Below are 22,522 nucleotides of genomic sequence, written 5' to 3'. Positions count from 1 at the left end.
TGCAGGGACGCTAATAAAGGGCATATGTTGGGGGCTCCCACCCCAGTGTGGGCACCCATTCTTGGTTCTAGGAGCATTTCTGTGTTCCAGAGCATCGTTATTTTCCACTGGAGTGCTATTGACTATTCCTGTCCAACTTCTTTCAAGAGAGAGTACTGGTAGTTTTGTTTTTACTTTCGCATTGAAGAAAAATTCATGGCATAGAACTATGATTTATGTTTTACCAATTATGTAGATGACTCATGTCTATTTTATAATTCTGGTATATTTTCAACAGCTACAGAGTTTTTCTTTGGGAATTCAAAAAGGCATACACCCTGACATGTACTATGCCAACAGAGGAGGGTCAGGTATCTGGGAGAAGGAAGGTTCAATAGATGATAGCCAGTATTTTCCAATCCTGAGAGTCTACGAGGTCCCAGCAGAGAGGACACAGCCCCCTAATACCTAGGCCTGGATTCTGTGCCCTGCATCCATGCAGGGGATGCAGGAAGCACCAAGAACCCTTACCTACTGCTGCCCTAGGCCCAGAGGCAAAGCCCTTCTCATTTAGAACATTTGTCTGCACATCATCTCCTCAACCTGAAGGGTGCTAACTGGGGAAGGACACCACTTTTGCCTGCCTGGAGACCCTGACAGCCCCTAGCCAGGAGGAGTTTAGAGAGAATGAAGGCAGAGGATGCACAGGGTGCCATCCCCTAATCAGCCACTGCTAGACCTTACTCAGGCTTCTGAGCAGAGATAAGACCTTAAGGAAGACTCCCAATTCCAGAGCTTAGAAGTCAGAGCCAGGCCAATGTCACCTGCCTCACCAGGACCTGACAGAGAGATAATTTTCTGCCTCCCCCTTTGTAGCCAGGGTTAACTCAGGCTGTTCTGTCTTCCCAGAATAGTTTCAGGACTGTCCCTTCTGAAAAACAATGGATGAAGGAGGGGTCAGCCCTTGATGGATCCCCAGGATGAGGATGCTCACTTGTCACAACCTGGGGACAACATGGGCTACCCAGTGCTCCCATCTGCAGAGGAGAGTCTGGTCTGCACCCCCACCCCAGAGGAAGGGTTTTCTTAAGACCTAGAGGGCGGTTGTGGGTGGGCAGGAGGCCCCAGGAGGGAAGAAGCATGGGAAGGTGAGGACAGGTAGTAACCTCAGGAGATGCTGCGAGGCTTTTCTGAGTGAACACTTCCAAGCCTATGTCTGTTCCAGGCTCAGGTACCAAGTCCTGCTGAGAGGTGTCCTGGGTCCTCTGGGACTGCAGGGGAGGCCCAGGGCCGGAGAAAAGGGAATGAGGGAGGAAGGGAAGGAGAGAGAGAGAGGCAGAGGTAGGAAGAGAGGGAGAGAGAGAAAGCAAGAGAGACATACACACAGAGTCTGTAAACAGCCCAGCTTGGTAAGTCCCACATCCTTAGGGTTTGTGGATTAGGTCAGGAAGGAGCTACACCATGGGGCAAAATGGAGAGAGACTGCCCTTCTGAGCCATTCAAGGGAAGAGGCCCACAGTCAGCTGCCAGCCACCACTGCGGCTTTAGGTTCTTTCTTCATCGCCCTGGTCACTCTCATTCAAGAGCTTTTAGAGTCATATGATTTAGACTCTGATTCCAAGACTTCCCTGGCTGACTTTGGTTTAGGCTATGGTTCAATTCTGCAGTTTGGGTCATAGCCCTTTTAAAAAGTTATTTTTGAAACTAAAACCCGGCTTAGCAAATGGGAACAGTTCTTTATAGTTTGGAGTCCTTATTTTGGTTTAAGTTCCCACTGTGTTCCCCTTGGCCCGGATGGGGCCAAACCATATGTGAGGAAGTTATTACGAACTCTGGCTGCCACACCCCTTCAGGATATCCCCCCAAAGCCCATATGTGGATCAGAGATTCTAGTCACCATCAGCAATGACCCCATGACTATCCAGCACTTCCCAGTTTATAAAGTACTTTTATTTCTGTTATTTCTATAGAGTAGCAGTCTTCGTCCCCCTTTAGATGGACTAGGCAGTGAGGCTCAGAGGGGTGGTCACTCACCCAAGGACCTAGCCCAGTCCTTGTCCACAGCTCCTCCCATCTCCCAAATCTTCAAGGGCCCCTAAATGCCAGTGAATCCTACAAACCAGCTCTAAATGGTCCATCACTCCGATACGAGCTCCCGGAACATACTTCTCTCCACCAGTGGACTACACTCTTGTATTACACTGCATCCCTCTCGCTGGAGAGGGAGAGGACAGGCTCTATCCTTTTATAAGACCCATCTTCTAGCAGTTTCAGTTATCATCAGCAGGAGGGGCACACCCCCAAGCCAGGCAGCTCTGTACGAGAGAGGTACTCCAAGGCTCCAGACCAGTTCATATGTGCTTATCTTTCCCTTCTCTTCTCTTCTGGAGTTCAACTTCCTCTGCATCCTACCTCACCCATGGCCAGACCAAGGCCCAGTTGGCTTGAGGAATGGTTAGAGGCCACTCTGGCCAAGCAGCTCTCTAGGCAAGAGGTAGCTGGGGTGTTAACAAGGTCACTAAGACCTCACCACATCAGCCCCACGGCCCATGTCCAGGATCTTGGTTATGTGAGACGTGACAACAGAAGCCCTTAGTGGATACAGAAGTTTGTCCTCCTTCCATGGCATCAGTCATAAAGCATCCTCAATTTTGTTAATCACCGGCCAGGAAGCTACCAGAATAGCTGTCTCTGAGCTTATGCCTCTGCTGTCTGGCATGGTCAGGCTGGGAAGTGCTGATTCAATCAAATGCTTTGCTTATTAGATCATGGATGCATCACCAATTTCCAAGGTATTAGAGGGCAACACACACACAGTTGACTCTACAACTGGTCTTCATGTAATTTGGTCTTGCTCCCAGGCAGCTGTGACTTAATAGCTTAAATGCCCTGGGAAACAAGAAAATCAGGTTCTGGCCCTTCTTGTAGAAGTCTCACCCCCCTTTCTGGGACTCAGTGGCCCCATCTATAAATTGAGAACCTTGAACCATGCAGGTTCCAGGGCTCCTTCCAACATTAAAAAGGATTCTGATTTGAAGGTAACTTTCTTTGAGAAAGAGTCCCAGGACTCTCAAAATGAAATAAAAAGTAACTCATATTAAGCATCTACCACATGCCAGGAACTCTCCTGGTCCCTCTACATGCTATTTTATTTGATCCTCACAACATCCCTACCAAGTAGGTGTTTTTATTATCTCTACTTGATGGAAGCTCAGAGAGGTTAAGTAACAAGCCCAGAGTCATTACCTAGCAGGCAGAGGAACTGGAATTCAAACCCAGGCAGGGCAAGTCTAGACCACAGCTAGGATTTGAGAACAGTAAGAGGAAATTCTGGAGGGGGAAAAAAAAATCAACTAAAAAGAAACTGGGGTAAATATTGATAAGATTTAGCAAGCACTAAAAATAATAATAGCTTGAGATTATAAATAAATAAATTCTCAAAATCCTATTTTCATCTCTCTTTTTTCAATTGAGAAAAAAATCCCATGCTTCCCACTCTGAAAGGCAGGTCGTGGGGGATCCTTTTCTGAAGCACCATTAACAGATCTGATATTTGTGGAGGATTTTTTCTCCTCTAGTGGGCTCTGAGGATCCTTCCAGGAGGGTAAAAAACCCACTGCCACCGAGTTGATTCCGACTCACAGCAACCCAACTGGACAGGGTAGAACTGTCCCACAGGGTTTCCAAGGCTGTAATCTTTATGGAAGCAGACTGCCACATCTTTCTCCCATGGGGCGGCTGGTGGGTTTGAGTCACTGACCTTCGGTTAACAGCCAAGCACTCAACCACTCAACCACTGTGCTACCAGGGCTCCTTTCCAGGAGGGCATCCTCCCCCAGTAGCATGGAAGGGTCTTGTTACTGAATAGCACTATCGAGGTTCTCAAAGTTTAGTGTACAGGAAGGTTGCCCGGGGCACTTGTTTAATATGTAATTCCAGGGCTCTACCTATAAATATTCTGATCCAGTAGATCTGATGAGGGGGCCCAGGAATCTGTATTTCTAACAAGCACCCCTTGCCCATGATACTGTGGCTGTAGATGAAGCTACTGCAAGTCTTTTCAGTTTTTCATCCTTCAAGGTAGTCCCTAGGGCCCAGGATTCCAAGATAAGGGAATTTGTCTTCTTCAGCCTAAACTGTCGCCCTAGCCCCACCATCCCATCGTGTAGCAATGGGGGTGGGGCACACACAGGCATGCAGGATGAGTGTAGGTCGGTACACAGTAACAACTTTCCCAATGCCATTTTCCCCACAGCCCCTACTGAGGGGTTCAGGGTGAGACCTACCTCATTGGCTTTCTCAGGCGTGCCCTTGGGGGAGGGCGAGGCGGGCGAGGAGGGTAGCCTGCGCTCCCGCTCCCAGTCTCGATCCCGGTGGATTAGTTTGCTGTTGGGTTCCTTCAGGGTCCTCTTAAGCTCATTGATGCTGGCCTGGTGCTTCAGCAAGACGTCCTCTGGCTTGTCTAAGAACTGGGGATGGATGGAGAGGGCAGCCAGTGTTAGAGGAACAGCTCTGCTCAGGGGATACAGGGGGCAGTGACGGTGGTGACAGTTGCCATCACTGGCCCTACATCAGCAATGTCATTCCCATCCATGACCCTGCTGGACGCTGGCAATAGCCATGTGAGCCAGGCAGGGCAAGGCCAATTAACCCCAGCAGGTGCATATACCAAGGCACACAGAACTTAAGATTAAAAAGAGGCTTCTAGTCAAGCAGCCCCCTTCTCTTCTCCCCTGCCTGGCACCCTGACCTCTGAACACCCAACTCAACCCACATCCCACAGGTGTGGGTGGGTGGACTCCTTTTGGTACTGCAATTCCAGTCTTAGTCAGGCATGGAGTTCACCTCTATGCCTCTGACTCCCCTCTCTTACAACCAAGGCACAGCAGCAGGCAGCATCTGCTGGAGTAAGGACTCATCACTGCTCCTGGGCTGCTTTGGCTCACTCCCTGGGCTCCTGGATCCTGGTCCCTACCTTCTGGCCTCGACTTGGACCACTGTGCTTAGCAGAATTCCCAGTCTAGTCCTCTCCTAGCACACACATGCAGTTGCTCAGGCCTTGTGGGGACAGATATTCCTAATCCCACTCATCCAGGGACATCCATAAAAATGGGCCCTGTGCCCACACCTGAGAACAGAACCAGGAAAGAGCTACATTCAGCCTTCTCTGCTGTGAGCCACTGCCTGCTCCAACCACCAAGGATTTTCCAGATACTTTCTGACATTTCAGTAGCACAGAGGGTGAGGTGTGGCCTAATAAATAGGAAATCTAGGATTCTAGGGGTTGGGCAGGAAAATTAGAAGAATTAGAGGCCAGGAAGAAGAGAAGTAAGTCCTGAGGCTGGGATCAAGAACTGAGCCAGGTACAGCTGGAGTCATAGGTGTGTCCGCCTGCTAAACCACAAGTCTGAGTTCAAGACTGTAGTGCATGACAGAGTGATCTGTCATGTGAGGACCAGCCTTTGTGCAGGAGCCAGCAGTGACATGCCAAAGCTGCTTCTCTGCCTATTTCTGGGGACAGAGTAGGTGGGCTGGTAGCCCAGGGGCCCATACCTGCAAGGCTGTTTGAGGAATCATGTCAACTCAATTCAGGACAAGAAATAAGACAATTACAACTTATTAAAGTTGGAGCAGATGGTTCTAGAAGAACCACCTGGAAGGTAAGCTTGCCTTTAGACAAGGATAGAAATCTTTCCTTGGGCTCATCTCTGGCATCCAAGGCCTAAGACACCTCAGGAAGAAAACCAATCCCACTGAGGCTTCTACTTTCCCTCCAAATATCTCTCTGTACCTCTAACACTCCTTCTTGAACTGAGCTACTCTCAGGACCATGCCTGTCTGAGTTCATCCTGATGGAATTTGCATGGGCAGGGGGCAGTTGGAGTTGAGCTGCAATGGATATTGAGTCTCAACCCAAGATGTAGCTTGCACTCTCCACCCCGAGCCTGCTGTGCTGGCTCTGTGAACACATAGTGCCCCTGAAGGCTAGAAGGAGTGGAGGGGTCCTTATGAACCTTGGAGAAAGCTAGTCCAAATGCCTGGCTGTGCAGATGGGGGACTGGGACCTGAGGGGAATTGTCCAAAACCCTCTATGAGTCTGTGACAGAACTGGGGTTGAAACTCAGATCATGTGACTTCCAGGCCAGACCCCTCTCGTGCCCCAGCCTCTGGCCCTTTCTCTCTGTAGCCCAAGAAAACTCATTTCTCTTGCAGTTCAGTGCAAATGAAGAGGTAGAGGCTGTGAGAAAGGCAAGGAGACGTGGTTAACACAGGAAGAATAAGTTGAGGAAGGAACAAATGGAAAGAGGAAAAGACCTTCCTTGACAGAGCCGGAGCTGGAGCAGCAGTAGGCCCCACCCAGAGGAGGTAGAACTGGAGTCTGAGATGTGCTTAGAGGGCACCCCCCTCCCCACCTTAACCCTACTGCCACAAAGAGAAGCTTGGGGTGAGGACACAGGGGATACAGATGAGATGGAGGGCATCATCAAACAGTACTATGGGGGAGGAGATGGCCTGGAAGAGCTGGTGGACATAGGCAGGATGGTTAGCAAGTGAGAAGCAAGCACAGAGTACCAGGTGATCCAGATAGACAGAGTGCAAAACCAGGTAGAGGATGGTAGGGGTGAGGAGGGAGGGAGAGCCGGCTGGTTGGATGGTGGAGTCTGAGCAGGGAACAGAAAAGATGAACTTGTCAAGGTGGGTGGGAGCAGGATGGTGCGGGAAGTGGAGATGAAGCTGACAACAGGGCGTGAGATAGTGCAGGGGAGATGAGCGTGGGATGGGTGACAAACGAGTAAGGGATTTGGATGGCTGGGTAGGTAGCCACAGGTCCCATGCAGTACCTCCTGCTTGTGTCTCGGCGTGGTTTCCTGCTCCGGCTAGCGGGATGTGGTAGGAGGGAAAGGAACCAGCAGGGTCAGTACAGCAAATGGATTAGAGATCCCGCGGATGGCCTGGTCCAGCAAGGGAGCCCAGAGGGTTCACACCCAAGCAGCAGAGGCCAGAGAAGCTGGCTGGGCCACCAGCAGGGCATGAGTATTCAGAAGGTGGTGCAGGGTGTGAAGGAGGAGGCAGGGCCCAAGAAGACAAAGTAGGGGGCTGAGGGACTGGAGGCAAAATGGGCAGAGATAGGACATAACTATGACCAGGTATTCATGTTTCTTGCTGTCGGCAGGTGTGTGTGTTCATAAGCCTGTGCTTACAAGGTAGGACTACATGATGGAAAAAAAAATGGCTTAACCACTATATCAAGAGGAAGCCATGCCTGGCCTGTGTGTGCATACACTTGCATGCATGTAAATGTTGTTTGTACATCTGTATGCACAAACCTAAGGGTGAGAGAGTATATACATCTGTGTGTGAACGAATGTGAACCTGAGGTTGCTAACACCTGCCTGCTTGTGCACACATGTGTATTGGGAGTGGGGGTTTGTATGTATGTATATGGGGAGTAGGGGTGGGGCAGCAGGACGGGAACATACTTGTTCCGCATACTTGCAAGGGCTTGCAGTGACATCTGACTAGACCATGCTCTGGTGAAGATTCCAGATCTAGATTACAGTCAAAGGGGCAAGTTAAGAGTGAGCAAGAGGAGGCCCAAGTCCTCCAGGGACAGAGTGCCCCTCTGGGGAAAGCAGGGCGAAGAAGATGGAAGAGGGCTGCCCACCACCCTCACCCCTACCCCAAGGATGTCCAGGGAATGAGCATGGCCCAAGGATAGGCTCTGTCCATGGTGCACCCTATACCTCTGCCATAGCTGGGGCACCTGAAGGCCCAGGCTGAGGTTAGATCTAGGATCAGCCTACTGACCCCCAAGTCAGAGGGTAAGAGAAAGCCAGGCCTTACCTTTAGCTCCTTGATCTTGGTGGGGGTTCTGACCTCTCCTTCATCGGCCTCTGACCGCCGCCCACCAGACTCGCCATCCTCCTCCCTCTTGTCACCATCAGGTCCTGCATCATGGTTCTCACTGACTGAGGCTGGGCGGGAGAATTCTGCTAAAGTGGGCAGAGATGGCCAGGAGGCCATGTGAGACCTCTCCCAGGGACACTAGGAAGGAGCCAGCACACCCACCCGCCCCAACCATACCTGGGATGGTGTAGTCTCTTCAACACCCCAGCCCATTACTGGATAAGGAGTCTGTGGCCAGAGGAGCAAAGCAGCCTTCCCAGGTCACACAGCCAGTGAGTGGTGAGGATGCCTCCCAGCTCAGGGTCCCTTCCAGATTTCTAAAGTACTAGAGCCTGGATTCAAATCTCAGATCCATCTTTTCTGGCTATGTGACCTTGGGTGAGTCACACAATCTGTCTGGGCCTTAGTGTCCTCATCTATAAATAGTACCTGCTTCAGAAAGCTGAGATGGAGGACCAATAAGCCAATGTCTGTAAATATTCAGAGGAGTAGCTCGCACAGAGTGAGGCTTCAATCAATGTTGGCCCACAAATGTTGCTGTTTTTGTTGTTGTGATTGTGGCAGTTTATCACCTGGCCATTATTTAGCAATACACAGGTATTGTGAGATTGGCTTTTGCTAATGAAAGCTAAAGTCCTGAGGTTTGCAAATGATTTACCTTCTTTATAAATTAGAGAGAATGCAAGGGGATCCCTGCAATAATATCTTTCTCAGTCACTGGCATCTGAAAGTGCTTTTCTGAATGGGAAAGAAAGGGGTGGAATTATAGACTTCACACACCAGGCACCAGAGCACAGGGCATAACCTGGACAATGCTCATAGAGGGCATCTCAGTAGAAAAAATGGCTAGTAAACACTGAATTAAAATCACCACAGCACAGATTATCCTTGGGGTTGGCCTAGATTTAAAACAGAATAATTATCCTTTCTGTTCATATATATTTACTTTTCGAAGTGGCCATTGATCACATTATTTGATTCACACAATACTACTCTCTGTTGGTGGCTAACATGGGAATTACTATCCCCATTTTACAGAGGATAAACTGAGACCTCGAAAGGGGAAATATCCCACAGGTAGTTATCAGTGAGTCAGAAGAGGGACCCAGATCTCCTGGCTTAGAGTTCAGGCCTCTGTTCCTCCCTCTGATGAGTTTCACCAGCTCTGGGCCAAACTCTGCTACTCTGAAAAATCTCGGCTTCATTTAGCCCCCAGCATAGTAATGGAAGTGGCAGGGGAGGGACAAAGGGATGGTACAGGCTCTCCTTTCGCCTCAGATAAACCTTAGCTCTCAGTCCTATGTCCACCCAAGGACATTAAGGGGTTCCCCAGCCCCATATGGGCCCTTGCAAAACTGCACATCCTTGAGATACCCATGGCTTCCATGGTCAGGGAATCCCGGGACAAGGCTCTTCTGATCACCTGGAAAACTCCTAGGCATCCTTTAAAACCCTACCCAGTCATCACCCTCTCTGCAAAGCACTTTCTGCCCCCTCCTAAACAGAATTAATTCCTCCCTACTCAGGGCTACTCTTTATTTCATATGTGCTTTTCCTATTGCATGAACCACAATAAATATTTACAAATCTACTATTCTATAAGTTCATCAAAGGAAAGGGCCATAAGTACTCACTCTAAATAACCAGCACCTAGCACAGGGTCTGGCACATGTTTGTTCAGTTGAGCTAACTTGCCCAGAAGCCTGCCCCAATGTGTTCTGCGAGTATCCACTGTTCCCCAACCCGAGTCCCCACCTCCCACCCTTTCAGCTATCCTCCGTAACACTAAAAGCAATAATAGTGGGTACAATTTATTGAGGGCCTACGATGTGTCAAGAACTATTTTGGGTATAGGTATTATCTCACTTAGTTCTCCCTATAACACAGCAATGTAAGTATTATTTCTTTTATAGACAAGGAAGCAGGTTCAAGGAAGTTAAATACGTTGCCCAAGGCCACTCATTCATTCAGAAATTTATTGACTGTTTCATGTATCACAGAGCAGCTGGCAAGTGTCAAGGCTGAGATTTGAACTCAGATCTGCCTAACTCTGAACCTTTCCACTGCCTTCACATGGCCTTTTAATTTCCTACAAACTTGTGTACATATCCTGGCAAGTCCTGGTCCCTGAGGGGTGCTGGTTTAGTAGGTCTAGGGTAAGGCCTGGGAATCCTCATATGTAACAGTCTGATGCAGGTGGCCTGTGGACCACACTTTTTGAGAAGCCCTGGTCTGCTTGATACAGGGGAATGTGGGACCAGTTCTTGTTGATGTTAAGGGCACCATCAGTCCAACAGAAATGGGGGCCACAGAGAGCTCCATGTGGTTAGATGTCAGTCAGCCTGGAGCCAATGGAACCAGAAGAAGGACCAGGAAGAAAACCTCTCAGCCTCTAGTCAGATAAGGCATTGCCAGCTACGCTGCAGTCACAATGCAGCATTCTCCAGGTATGATGATAAACTGTGAAATGCTAAGCTTCTTGTGAAGGAGGCCCAGAAGACCACATGGCTGAACCTAGGACTCCAAAAGGCCAAGACTCAGGGACCGGGAAGACCAGAAAATGGCAGTGTCACATCCTGAGTGGAAGTGATGCTGTAGATTGTAGTGCTATAGTGCTCTCTGGCTACAATGTTCAGTGCAAATAAACCTGTAACGCATCTATCTTTCCTGCCTTCACTGTTCATCATTCTGCAAAACCTGCCCCCACCTCCAACTTGGGGCATACCTCCATCAAGGCTGCGAGACATGGTGTACCGTTTGCTAGAGGAACGCTCAAAGAAGGGTGCAGGCCGGTCAATGAGGGCGCTGGCCTGGCGGGTCTGTGCCTGGGTCCTCCCACTATACCGGAACTTGGAGCCCATCACCAGGAAGCCCTTAGGTGGGGGTTCAGGGGACACCAGCCTGTATTGGAGAGATGAAGGTGAGGAGGGGAGATCGATCAGACCTGCACTGCTAGGCCCAAGTCTAGACTACAGCTGGCTTTTCATCCCATTGCCCCACCAACTATGAAAATTCAAAGTGGCCGAGATGAGACCAGAAGAACTAGATGGTGCCTGGCTACCACTACTGACCATTCTAATCAGGACCACAATAGATGGACCCTGATAAAATGGGAGAAAAATGCAGAACAAAACCCCCAATTCCTAAAAAATAAAATAAAAAGACAAACCCACTGGGCTGGTTGAGACTAGAAGACCCCCGCCCCATCCCCCGCCAAGACTACTGTGCTAAAATACTCCTTAAACTTTGAACTGAAACTAAACCCTGAGGTCACCTTATAGCTAAATAACAAATTGGCTCAAAAAATAATGAATATCACCTGTAAGTACTGTGATCATTTTAAAAAATCACCTATATGAGACCAATGGTCAACAATAACTTTAGAACAAAGATTAGAATGTAAGGGGACAGGGAAACTAGATTAGTGGAAATAGAACAATCAAAGGAAATAATGAGAATGTTCACAAATTATGAAGAACATAACCAATGTTACTGAACAACCTGTGTAGAAATTATTGAATGGGAACCTAAACTGCTATGTAAACCTTCACTGAGAACACAATAAAATATTATTTAAAAAACAAAGTGGCCCAGAAGGGAAGAAACTTGGGGAAAGGGGAGAGTTAGGGGCCTTTTCCTATAGTCCCCATTAGCTCCTCCCACTGTCCTTCCCCCTTACAAAACACAAACAGTGCAGGGGCACGCATGCACACACACATATGCACACAAGCACATAGCCTCTGGCTCATCCCCCATTACCCCATCCTCAGGTCAGGCTTACCGGAAGAATGTGTGATGCTCAATGCAGACCTTCCAAAGTCTCTTAGCTGACCGGTGGTTTGGGAGCTTAAAGCCTATTGTGCTCTCAAACTGTTCATACTGGAAAACAAGAAGGGTGGATCAAAGGATTGTGCGGGGGCCCACAATCTCCATCCTTTCTGAATGTCTTCTCAGGAATATGTGACTTATTCATTCATTGATTCATTCCTCTAATGAACAAAGTTTATTGAGCCCTTACTCTATGAAAGGCCCAGTGCTAAGCACTAGAGACACTGTAGTGACCAAGACAGAACATCTGGCTGGGGAAGGAGGTCCTCAGATAAAAAGTATGTAAACAAGATAATTTCAGATCCTGATAAGGGTTATGAAGAGAATGAACAGGGTAATGTGACAGAGAGTAACTGGGCAGGGGCAGGACTAGGGTGCTATTTCAGAAAGGGTGATCAGGGAATGCCTTCTGAACAGATGATCTTTGAGCTGAGATCTGAAGGATGGAGAAGGAACTAGCTACATGAGAACACAGGAAGAGAATTTCAGGTAGAGAGAACAGCAAGTACGAAGGGCTTAAGTGGGAAAGAGCTTGGCTTATTCAATGATCTCAAAGAGGCCAGAGTGGCTGGAGTGTAATGTGTGTGAGGAATATGGCAAGAGATATGTGAGAGAGGTAGGTGGCTACAGAAGGGGTTTGGACTTTAGCCTAAGAACTACAGAGAGTTCCTGGGAGATTTAATCAAGAAGTGGTGATGGGGCAACTGGACTAAACCAAAAGCGAAGAAGTTTCCTGAGTAAGCCAAATGATTCGAAGGCCAGAGTAGCAGGGGCGAGGGTCTGGCGACCATGGTTTCAGGGGACATCTAGGTCAACTGGCATAATAAAATCTGTTTAGAAAACATTCTGTGTCCCACTTTGGAGAGAGGCGTCTGGGGTCTTAAATGCTAGCAAGCGGCCATCTAAGATGCATTAATTGGTCTCAACCCACCTGGAGCAAAGAAGAAGGAAGAACCCCAAAGACACAAGGTAATTATGAGCCCAAGAGACAGAAAGGGCCACATAAATTAGAGACTACATCAGCCTGAGACCAGAAGAACTAGATGGTTCCCGGCTACAACCGATGACTGTCCTGACAGGGAATAAAACAGAGAACCCCTGGTGGAGGTGAGCAGTGGGATGCAGACCTCAAATTCTCATAAAAAGACCAGACTTAATGGTCTGACTGAGACTAGAAGGACCCCAGAAGTCACGGTCCACAGACTTCCTGTTAGCCCAAGACAGGAACCATTCCCAAAGCCTACTCTTCAGACAGGGATTGGACTGAACTATAAGATAGAAAATCATACTGGTAAGGAGTGAGCTTCTTGGCTTGAGTAGACACATGAGACTATGTGGGCAGCTCCTGTCCGGAGGGGAGATGAGAGGGCACAGGGGGACAAAGCTGGCTGAAGGGACACAGGGAATACAGGGTAGAGAGAAGGAGCGTACTGTCTCATTAGGGGGAGAGCAACCAGGAGTATGTAGTAAGGTGTATATAAATTTTTGTATGAGACTGACTTGATTTATAAACGTTCACTTAAAGCACAACTTAAAAAAAGAAGTGGTGATGGGGGTGTTAGCACATTATCTGATTTAAGAGACTTAACATTTCCTCAGCAGCTATGAAAGAAATGGCCTGGAGCAACAATGGAGGCAGGGAGACCAGACAGAAGGACATTGTAGAGATGTAGGTGAGAGATGGTTCCTATTGCTGGCTGGTGTAGTCGGGAGGGAGAGAAGCAGATGAGTTAACATTTATTCTAGAGGTAGAACCAAATGGACTTCTTGATGAGTGAGATGTGGAGATTGAAAAAAAGAGGTGTAGACATAAACGCATTTGTATAGGTGTATATCTTTGTGTGTATGGTCATGTGTCTGTGTAGCCTTTGTATTCATACATGTGGTTACCTTTATGTTCTTGTGAGTATGTGTGTGCATGTGTGTTTGTGTGGGTGTTTGCATGCACATACCTAAGGTGTGAAGTCTATGCAGTCACAACAGAAGAGGGATTTCTCCCTATCCAGAACACCAGCACCCTCTCTCCACATATCCTGAACAGGAGAAAGTCCAGGCCCAGTTACCAGGGTCCACTCTATTCCAGCCAAATCCAGAGAGGAGGGGTCCCCAAGGTAGGCTCACCTCCCCAGGCCGAATCTTGATATAGAAGTTACTCCTCTTATAGGAGATCTTGAGAATCTTGGGCCAGGCAAAACGGTTGATTCTCAGCCGGTCTCGGTAGATGAGCAGGCCATTGGCACAGACGCCTAACATGATGTCGATGCCCTCGGAGTCCTACATGAGAAGTGACCATGAAATGAGAGGCCTGGAGTCCAGACCTGGGGGTAAGCCTGCCACCCACCCTCAAAATCCCTCCCTGAGCTCTGTTGGCAATAAGCCCTCAGGAGCGGGGTTAGAGCCCCCATTTTGCAATCTCGCTGACCAATTTCTCCAACTGATTTCTCACCTATTCATTTGGTCTTTCATTCATTCATGCAGTTATATATTCACATACACACTTGTTCCATCATTTACTCTGTCAATCACTCATTCATTCATTCATCCAACAAACATTTAATGGTATGGTGCCAGGCCATGTGCTAGGTGCTAGACCCATCGCCGTCAAGTCAATTCCAAATCACAGAGACCCTATACAACAGAGAACTGCCCCACAGGGTTTCCAAGGCTGTAATCTTTACAGGAGCAGATTGCCACATCTTTGTCTCATGGAGCAGCTGGTGGGTTTGAACCACCAACCTCTCAGTTAGCAGCCGAGTGTTTACCCACTGTGCCACCAGGGTGCCTTGTAGTAGGTGCTAGGGATATAGAAATAAATTAAGGCCAATGTTTATTTCCCTCTTGTTACTGCCAATCTAGTGGTGGCATAAACAGGTTCATAAATAAATATAATACAAGAGAAAATTATAAAGATCATGCAGAAATAAGGGGTTATGGAATCTTTCTTTTAGGAATGAGAAATGAAGATAGAAAAGGCTTCAAGTTGGAGATAACACAGAGTTTGGCATACCAAGCCTTCTGAAAAGATCTGATCGTTCATTAGGGGCACCTTCCAGATGCTAGGGAAACCCTGGGACCCTCAAGCACCTGGGCCAGCTCCTAGCCCAACTACCAGCGGTACCTTGGCATGGTGCAGGTCTACCCCATACATGGAAAGCTTCTTGGCGTTCTCTAGGAAGTGAATTTCAGCTTCTCCTGGCGTCATGCCTCTGAGGGAAAGAAAGTGATCACAGGTGGATGTGGGAAAGGCCCAGGCCCACCGGCTGAGGGTGGCCACAATCGGAACCTGTGATTCTAGGAAGGCAAACGTTCTGGAGCAGGAGTGTGGCTGGGCCTCCACAGTCCTTCCCCTCTGCCCTCAGTGCAGGATAGTACATCTCCAGCCCCCTCCTTCACTCCATCCAATCCCCATCTTCTGCCAAAACTGACGCTCAGGTTTGTTTTCTCCAGGAAGTATTCAAGGGCTAAGCTGGGAGACAGGGTTCTTGCCTCATTCTGCCTCTGAGTTAAGTTTGAGCCATGAAATCTGCTTCTCCATGACTGTGAAACCATTGCTGAAGACATGGTTCATTATAATTACCCAGCTGCTGCTAAATATTACTCATATAATATCTTTCCTCTCAGAATTCAGCATTGGAAACCACTGTCTCATTGAGGACTGGGTCACGTTCTCCTGACTTATGTAATTAATCAAGTTCTTTCTTTATTTTGACTACTGGGAAACTTGGAATAAATTTTACACATAGTTATAGCAAACATTTATTGAGTACTATATGCTGTGTTCTAAGCACTTGACATGTATTAATTCATTGAAACCTCATAACAACCCTATGAGGTAGGTAATATTATTATTCCCATTTTGTAAATACAAACCATGACACAGAAAGGTTGAATAACTTGCCCACGGGCACACTGCTATTAAGTAACAGAGCCAGGATTTGAATCTGGACAATGTGGCTCCAGAGTTTTTGCTCTTAAGCATTTCATTACATCTACCTCTTATATTCTCTGGGCCTCAGTTTCCTTTGCCCTGTTGACTTCATTGAGCTGCTGTGTGGGACACCTAGACACAAGATGCCAACGTGCTATACGTCAAAAGAGCTACACAAATTAAAGGGATAGCCATTAGCACTTCTCCAGCCCATACAGATCAGAACTTCTTTCAGAATTATTTTGACTCTTGCAAATCCCTAACACTTCTTGCTATGTAGGCCAGGGATGACAAAGAGAGGGCAGGTAGGCCACCACTCCCTATTCCTAGGCCCAGGGGGACATTGCTAACCAGCTATACAGTCACACTATCCTACTCAACACAATACTATAGCAGCCAATACCAATCAGAGTTGGCATGCAAGTCTATTATACTCTGGAGGTTTTCTATCCCACGTATATGATCCTCCAACACCTGGCCCAGGCCCTCCTCTCCAGACGCAGCCTGAAGGGCACAGCTCTCTTCAGTTTCTTCATCCTCGTTAACAGTGAGATATCACCATATTCCTTCCCATATGCACAGCACTTAACAGTTTAGGACGCACTTTCACATCATTTAGCACATTGAATTCCCACAACAACCCTGGGCTTAGCACCCAAAGCACTTCCAGCTTAAAAGGACCCTACAATCATTTACTTCCAGGGGTTCCCCTCAGGGGGTGGTATCACCTTCACAGCAGGCATTTGGAAATGTTTGTGTGTAGGGGGCAGGGAGATTTTCACTGTTACAATGACAGAGAGGGTGTTTCGAGCATCGAATGCCTGGGGCCCAGGGTTGCTAAGCATCCTACCTAACGAAGAATTTCCCTGTCCCATATACCGATAGTTTTAAAACACTGATAATCTAAGGCTGCACACATAAAGGTAAAAATCTGGCTCAGATAGGTTAAGTAAGCAGCCCACAATCACACATGTAGCTAATTATCTCCTAACTCCACAGCAAGGTTCTTTCCACCATATAATCAACTATTCAGCTGCTCAGTTCACAGATGGCAACAATAATAGCTAACACGGTGTGCCTTTAATATGTGCCATGTCGTCCTCCTGGCAACCCTATGAGGTAGGTTTCATTAGTACCCATGCTGTACAGAAGAGGAAATTGAAGTATTCCCGTTGCTGTCGAGTTGATTCCGACTCATAGCTAACCTACAGGACAGAGTAGAACTGCCCCATAGGGTTTCCGAGGCTGTGATCTTTATGGAAGCAGACTGCCACATCTTCCTCCTGCGGAGCCACTGGGTGGGTTTGAACCACCGACATTTTGGCTAGTAGCTGAGTGCTTAACTACTGTGCCACCAGGGCTCCTAAATTAAAACATAGGGAAGTAAAATGATCTGCCCAAGATCCCTTGGTTAGAAAGTGATAGAGACATAATCTGAACCCAGGCAGTTTGGCTTGAGAGTCCAAATTCCTGAACTTTATGCCAAGGTGCAGACATCAGAACATTTACACAAAGACACACAGTTGACAGATAAAGAAAGTGATTCTTAGAGGCCAAAGACAGGGAATTATCATACCCCTATAGGAGCAAAAAAGACTGAGGCCCAAAGGGGTCATATAAGGTCACACAGGAGGTTACTTCATTCCTATTTGACAGAAACTTAACTGACAGCTGAAGGGAAAACAAGTGATTGTTTGGTGGTTTGTGATGTTGCTGAAGATTTAGTGGAAAAGCTGAGAAAGTTTCATTTTTGCAAAGAAACCAACAATGCTGCCATTATAGTGAATACTGACAAAGATAAACGCCTGGTGGTACTGAATGGGGAGCTTGAGGGCCTTTCAGCAGATGAACTTAAAGACCAACTACCTGAATGACAACCTCACTTCATTGTTTATAGTTATAAATATCAACATGATGATGAAGTTTCATGTGCTTTTTTGTCCTTTATTTTCTCCAGTCCTGTTGGATATAAGCCTGAACAACAGATGATGCATGCTGGGAGTAAGAATAAACTAGTCCAAACAGCTGAACTAACCAAGGTACTTGAAGTAAGAAATACTGAAGGCGTAACTGAAGACTGGTTATGTAACAAAGACTCAGTGAAAGGAAGTGATTTGCTCTCAGACACATGTCAAGTTAAGGGCAAAGTCAGGCAGGGTTGTTACAGCACATCTAGAGGCCTAAGACCTTCACGGCTGCAAGGAAGGTTCTAACCAACCAGCCAAGGAGCCAGGGAAGGCCCTGGGGTGAGGTCCTCTCACCTGTATGTCTTGTGTAGCTCCATGATCCTCTCCTCCAGCTCCCGGGTCTGGTTAGGGGCGAAGCGGAGCTCACTGACATAGTTGCCCACATGCTCCTCGGCGTCGTAGTCACCCAGCTCTGCCTGCACAGCGTAGGAGCCCAGTAGGGCATGTGTGACAAAGGAGCAGGGCAGCCGGCCTGTGATGATGTCTGCCCGCAGCTGCAGGCACAGGTAGTATCTGGAGATAGGGGAGAGAGGGCATGGGATAGGGCCCCACTCCTTCCCTAGATGCCGTCCCCAAGCATGGCTGCCCATCAACCCATCAGAACCAAACTGGTCAACACACAGCTCAAGAGAGAAGGAATGTTCCTAGCTACAGGCATTTCAGGAAACCCTGGTGGCGTAGTGGTTAAGTGCTACAGCTGCTAACCAAGAGGTCGGCAGTTCAAATCCTCCAGGTGCTCCTTGGAAACTCTATGGGGCAGTCGCTATGAGTCGGAATCGACTCGACGGCAGTGGGTTTGGTTTGTTTGGTTTACAGGCATTTCATGTGTTGATCATTTGTGTGTGTCCTATGAGATGGTTTTGTAATATTTCACATGACTTTAAGCATTTTTGTTCAAATTTTAGTGATTTTTCCTACTTTGGGAGCATTTTGAACATCTAACTCATTTTTGGCTAAACAGGACTACTTTGCTGGTTTGACCATTTTTTAAAAATTTCACATATTTTAAATTACACAATTAGTATAGTTTCATTGTAGAAAAACTGCAAACTTTAGAGATGACTCTAAATTTCTCTTTGATGCCCATTCTTATTCCTAATCCCCTCCCCAGAGGTCACCACTCTTACTGGTATGGTGTTCTAGACATTTCTTCCTCTACAGACATACAGAGATGTATATAGTTTTGATTTCAGGGTGGTTTTTAAAACATAAATGGTATTAAATGCTACATCTGAGTCTATACCTTGCTTTTTCATACCCACTACAAGCCTTACAGCTGTTCTATGCCAGCCTATGTGGCTCTGCCTCATTCCTTTAACCATATTTATACAGCCTGGGTGGACCTGTTTGCCAATGCATTCCTGAGACTTTTTTATTTTGCCTCCAGCTTCTAAGTGAATTGTCTAAAAACAAATTGGCTTGAAAGAAACATTTTCAACCACCAGGTCATGATTTTTTATCACTTTTATGCACACTTGGATGATTTTACAATTTTTTTAACCACTTAAAGCAATTTTTATTGCTTTTTCGGTTATTCTGTGTTTAAAAAAAAAAGTTTCACTTCCAGCCAGTTATGCCTCCTTGTCCGTTCTGCTGGGTTTCACTGTTTTTTCAATTGCCTATTTCTTTTCCTTTTAAGTGGCTTTACTTAGCATCATTTTTAGTGTTCCATGATATTACTTTGCAGTCAGAATTGAAGCTCAAGCAATAGGTGCGTGTGGCCTCAGTGTGATCAGGGATGAGGTGTAGGCTCAGAATCAGCAGCGGCAGCTTAAATATCAAAGGCATGATATGGGCTTATGGGCATTTTGCTTAAAAGTCTAAAAATTCAGTAATCACTGTCAAACACTCTGACCAATCTTTCATTTCAATCGATTTGTCAGCTGGACCAATTTATTTTTGCCCTATTTTTAACTAAATCAGCTGCTATCACTGCCCTGCCCCCGTGGGGCCATCCATGCTGGGCAGGGCTAACTTCCCTTCTGGTGTCCCTGAAAGCCAGGTACCCAGGGACTGGCACAAAGAGAGGTACCAGTGGACAAGGCCAGAGCTACTGGTGCAGCTACCCAGCGATTGAGGGATGGGGGCTGTGCTGGTCTAAAGCTCTCAGGCCTCTTGGGAATGGAATTCAGATCCTGCTGCCACCACCTTGGACCCAAGCGGATAACCTTAAGGCTTAGAGCAGGACTAATGAGGACAAGGCCTTGGGCCTGATCTGTCTGTCCCAGGGACAATCTGTCTTATCTTCCAAGGCATCTTGACCTTGGCCTGTTGCCTGGCAAAGAGGCAGCTGACGGTAAAGAGGGACCCGGGTGGGAGATGGAGGCTGGCTTAGTAGCCTCTCCCTTGCTGCAGAAATAATTCCAATCCTTCAGATCTTATGGTTAGAGGGCGTGTAAGGCCCACCACACAGATGACATAGTCCAGGGATATCATGAAGTGAGACTATCTCTTTGGAAAAGACTTAAATAAAGAGAAGGACCTCTGGTTTTCAGAGGCAGGATCAGCCCCATGGAAGCTTCCATCCTGAAGTGTATTTCTGTCCCTCCCCAGGGTGAAGCCTCCTTGCAGCCACTCTGCACCCCTTTCTGATCTCCCTGACCTTCTAACATATGGCCCTGAAGCACAATGGGACTGCACACCCAATCCACGTTCACCTCAGCAGCCTGTGTGCTTTGACGGGAGGTCACAAGCCTCTTGTGCCCTCCACATGCCTGACGTGTGTACAGAGCAGCATCCAGGCCCACGTGCCCATGTGCAAAGGCACCTGCACCCTACTCCCTCCTCTCCCCCAGGCTGCAAACTGGTGGTCCACCCAGCACATCAGCCTTCAGATTGTTTGGTTTGTCCCATCCAGAGATGGCCCACACAATGTCTTTTAAAAGTTTGAATTAGTTGTTGACATTTAAAAACTGTGATTTTCACTCCCAAATTCTAGCGTCTTCAACGATGGCTCCTCATTCTCTCGTGGCAGTGACTGCCCAGAGCTGAACAGCAGTCTGCTCCCTGTGATATGTCCTCCTCTGAGGTCAAAGGTCAGCTGCCACTGACCACTGTGTTTGCATTGCCTACTGTCTTTGTTGATGTTGCCTGCCTGGTCTCAGTAAGCATCTGAGCTTGCCATTGTTGTCATCCACGACCCCAGGTCTCCCAGGGCCAGGTGCCCTCATCCATGGTCACATACAGCCAGCATGCCTGCCTCCTCACACAGCCCTTACCTCGTGATGTCTTCTGTCAGCTGGGCAGGGTCAGGAGGGTAGAACTTTACTGTAAAGGCAAAATTCCATGGGCTACCTGTGAGGAAAAGATAGGGAGAGATCAGAGAGGCCCCATTACTCCAGTGGGTGGCCCAGACGCACCATCCTATGGACAGTTTCCCGAAGTCTTTTATCTATAATTTCAGGACAATCCATCAGGGAGGCCAGGCTAGAACATTATAACCACCTATCAGATGAGAAAGCTGAGTTCCAGGTTGAGATTTGTGTGCTAGTAGTAGAAAGGGAGGTAGAAAGAAAACTGACACTGTATGCTGGGCACACTGTTAATTACTTTACAAACATCGCTTCCCTAAACCTTGGTGAGTTTAGTTCTATGATTATCCCCATTCTGCAGATGAGGACACTAAGGCCCAAACAGTGAAGTGGCCAACCCAAGGTCTCCCAGCTATGAAGTGGCAATCCTGGGGTTCAAGGTCAGGCCACCTGGCTCCGCAGCCCCAGTTCCTTCCTCGACATGAATGTCTAAGCCATAGCATGTTAATGTGGGGAAAAGAAGTCTGTAAAGTGTCACATTAAAGTCTGTGGACTCTTCGGAGCCCTCACTGTGCTACTGTGCACTGGCTTTCTTTAAAGAAGACATGGTGTTCAAGAGTTTCCAGAGTCATTTGACTTGCTGTATCTATCCTTTTTCACAGAGCATCCTACCAGACTAGTGTTCCTGAGAACACACTTTGACAAACACTGTCTTGTACTATGTCAACTCTATGTCAGATGGCAGAATTGGATTATTAAAAAAATCTAAAAGGCAAAAAGGCTGGGTCAAAAGTAACAAAGGACACTTTACAGAGATAAATGTTAATCTCTGCATTTAGAGGTGAAAAATCAATGGTACACTTATACTAAGGTATAGGTAAGAATAAAGGCTAAAGTTTTAGCCGGAAACAAGCTCTGTGAGCCAAAAGAAGTGAAAGACTGCTTAAGAGAAAGGAGAGAGGAGAGAAGGAAAAGAGGGGAGGGGAGAGAAAAAGGGGAGAGGAGAAGGAGGGGAAGGCCAAACAGAGGAGGGGAGAGGGAAGGGGAGAGAGAAAGGGAGAGGAGAGGGGAGGAAAGGGAGAAAAAAAGAGAGAGAGGGAACTAGAGACAGAAAGAGGGAGAGAGAGAGGAAAGAGGAATGAGCCTTGGGCAAAATTAATGTAGATCTACAATCCAAAGCAAGGAAAGCCCCTTCCCAACTCCACTGTGGTCAGGCCACTCCTAGAGCCCTAGGATATTTTGGGTTCCATGCCCTAAAAAGGCCCCTGACAAAGGGAGGCCAAATCCAGGACATGGCTGTGGTCATGAAGGGTATGCAAGCCATGTTGTCACCACCTTCCTTTTCTCTGTGGTCATCACCATCTTCACCACATAGCTGTCATGTACTGGATTATTTACTAAGTGCTGCCCTGGTGGCGCAGTGGTTAAGAGCTATGGCTGCTAACCAAAAAGTCAGCAGTTTGAATCCACCAGTCGCTCCTTGGAAACCTTATGCGGCAGTTCTACCCTGTCCTATAGGGTCGCTATGAGTCAGAATCAACTCAACTGGCAACAGGTTTTGTTTTTGTTTTTTTTTAGTCACTTTGCTAAGAACTTTACATAGGAATTTAATCTTCATGATCATCCTGAGGCAGACTTTCCTTTTTGTACATGAGGATTCT

At 47.4% G+C, this 22,522-nt stretch overlaps 1 protein-coding gene and 1 pseudogene across 6 annotated transcripts in view; one reads left to right on the top strand and one right to left on the bottom strand.

Annotated features, from left to right (window-relative positions):
- EPB41L1 (erythrocyte membrane protein band 4.1 like 1) overlaps window positions 1-22,522 on the bottom strand; it is a 144,058-nt gene that overhangs the window by 28,885 nt on the left and 92,651 nt on the right. For 3 of the 6 annotated variants that reach the window (XM_023550205.2, XM_023550204.2, XM_023550207.2), the window contains exons 6-13: window positions 20,829-20,904; window positions 17,905-18,123; window positions 14,834-14,921; window positions 13,837-13,989; window positions 11,669-11,766; window positions 10,613-10,788; window positions 7,825-7,973; window positions 4,266-4,448 (exon numbers count right to left, since the gene is read on the bottom strand). In XM_023550205.2, the coding sequence (XP_023405973.1) occupies window positions 4,266-4,448; window positions 7,825-7,973; window positions 10,613-10,788; window positions 11,669-11,766; window positions 13,837-13,989; window positions 14,834-14,921; window positions 17,905-18,123; window positions 20,829-20,904 (1,142 nt within the window). Of the gene's footprint in view, window positions 1-1,145; window positions 1,251-4,265; window positions 4,449-7,824; window positions 7,974-10,612; window positions 10,789-11,668; window positions 11,767-13,836; window positions 13,990-14,833; window positions 14,922-17,904; window positions 18,124-20,828; window positions 20,905-22,522 lie in introns of all 6 variants that reach the window. The other 3 variants (XM_023550206.2, XM_064276048.1, XM_064276049.1) reach the window with 2 other exon arrangements.
- LOC111751095 (glia maturation factor beta-like) lies at window positions 16,061-17,911 on the top strand (annotated as a pseudogene).

This window comes from Loxodonta africana, chromosome 24, assembly GCF_030014295.1.
Source record: "Loxodonta africana isolate mLoxAfr1 chromosome 24, mLoxAfr1.hap2, whole genome shotgun sequence".
In the NCBI taxonomy this organism is placed as follows: Eukaryota; Metazoa; Chordata; class Mammalia; order Proboscidea; family Elephantidae; genus Loxodonta; species Loxodonta africana.
Note: the sequence above shows the minus strand (reverse complement) of the source record. Positions and strands in the feature narration are given on the sequence as shown.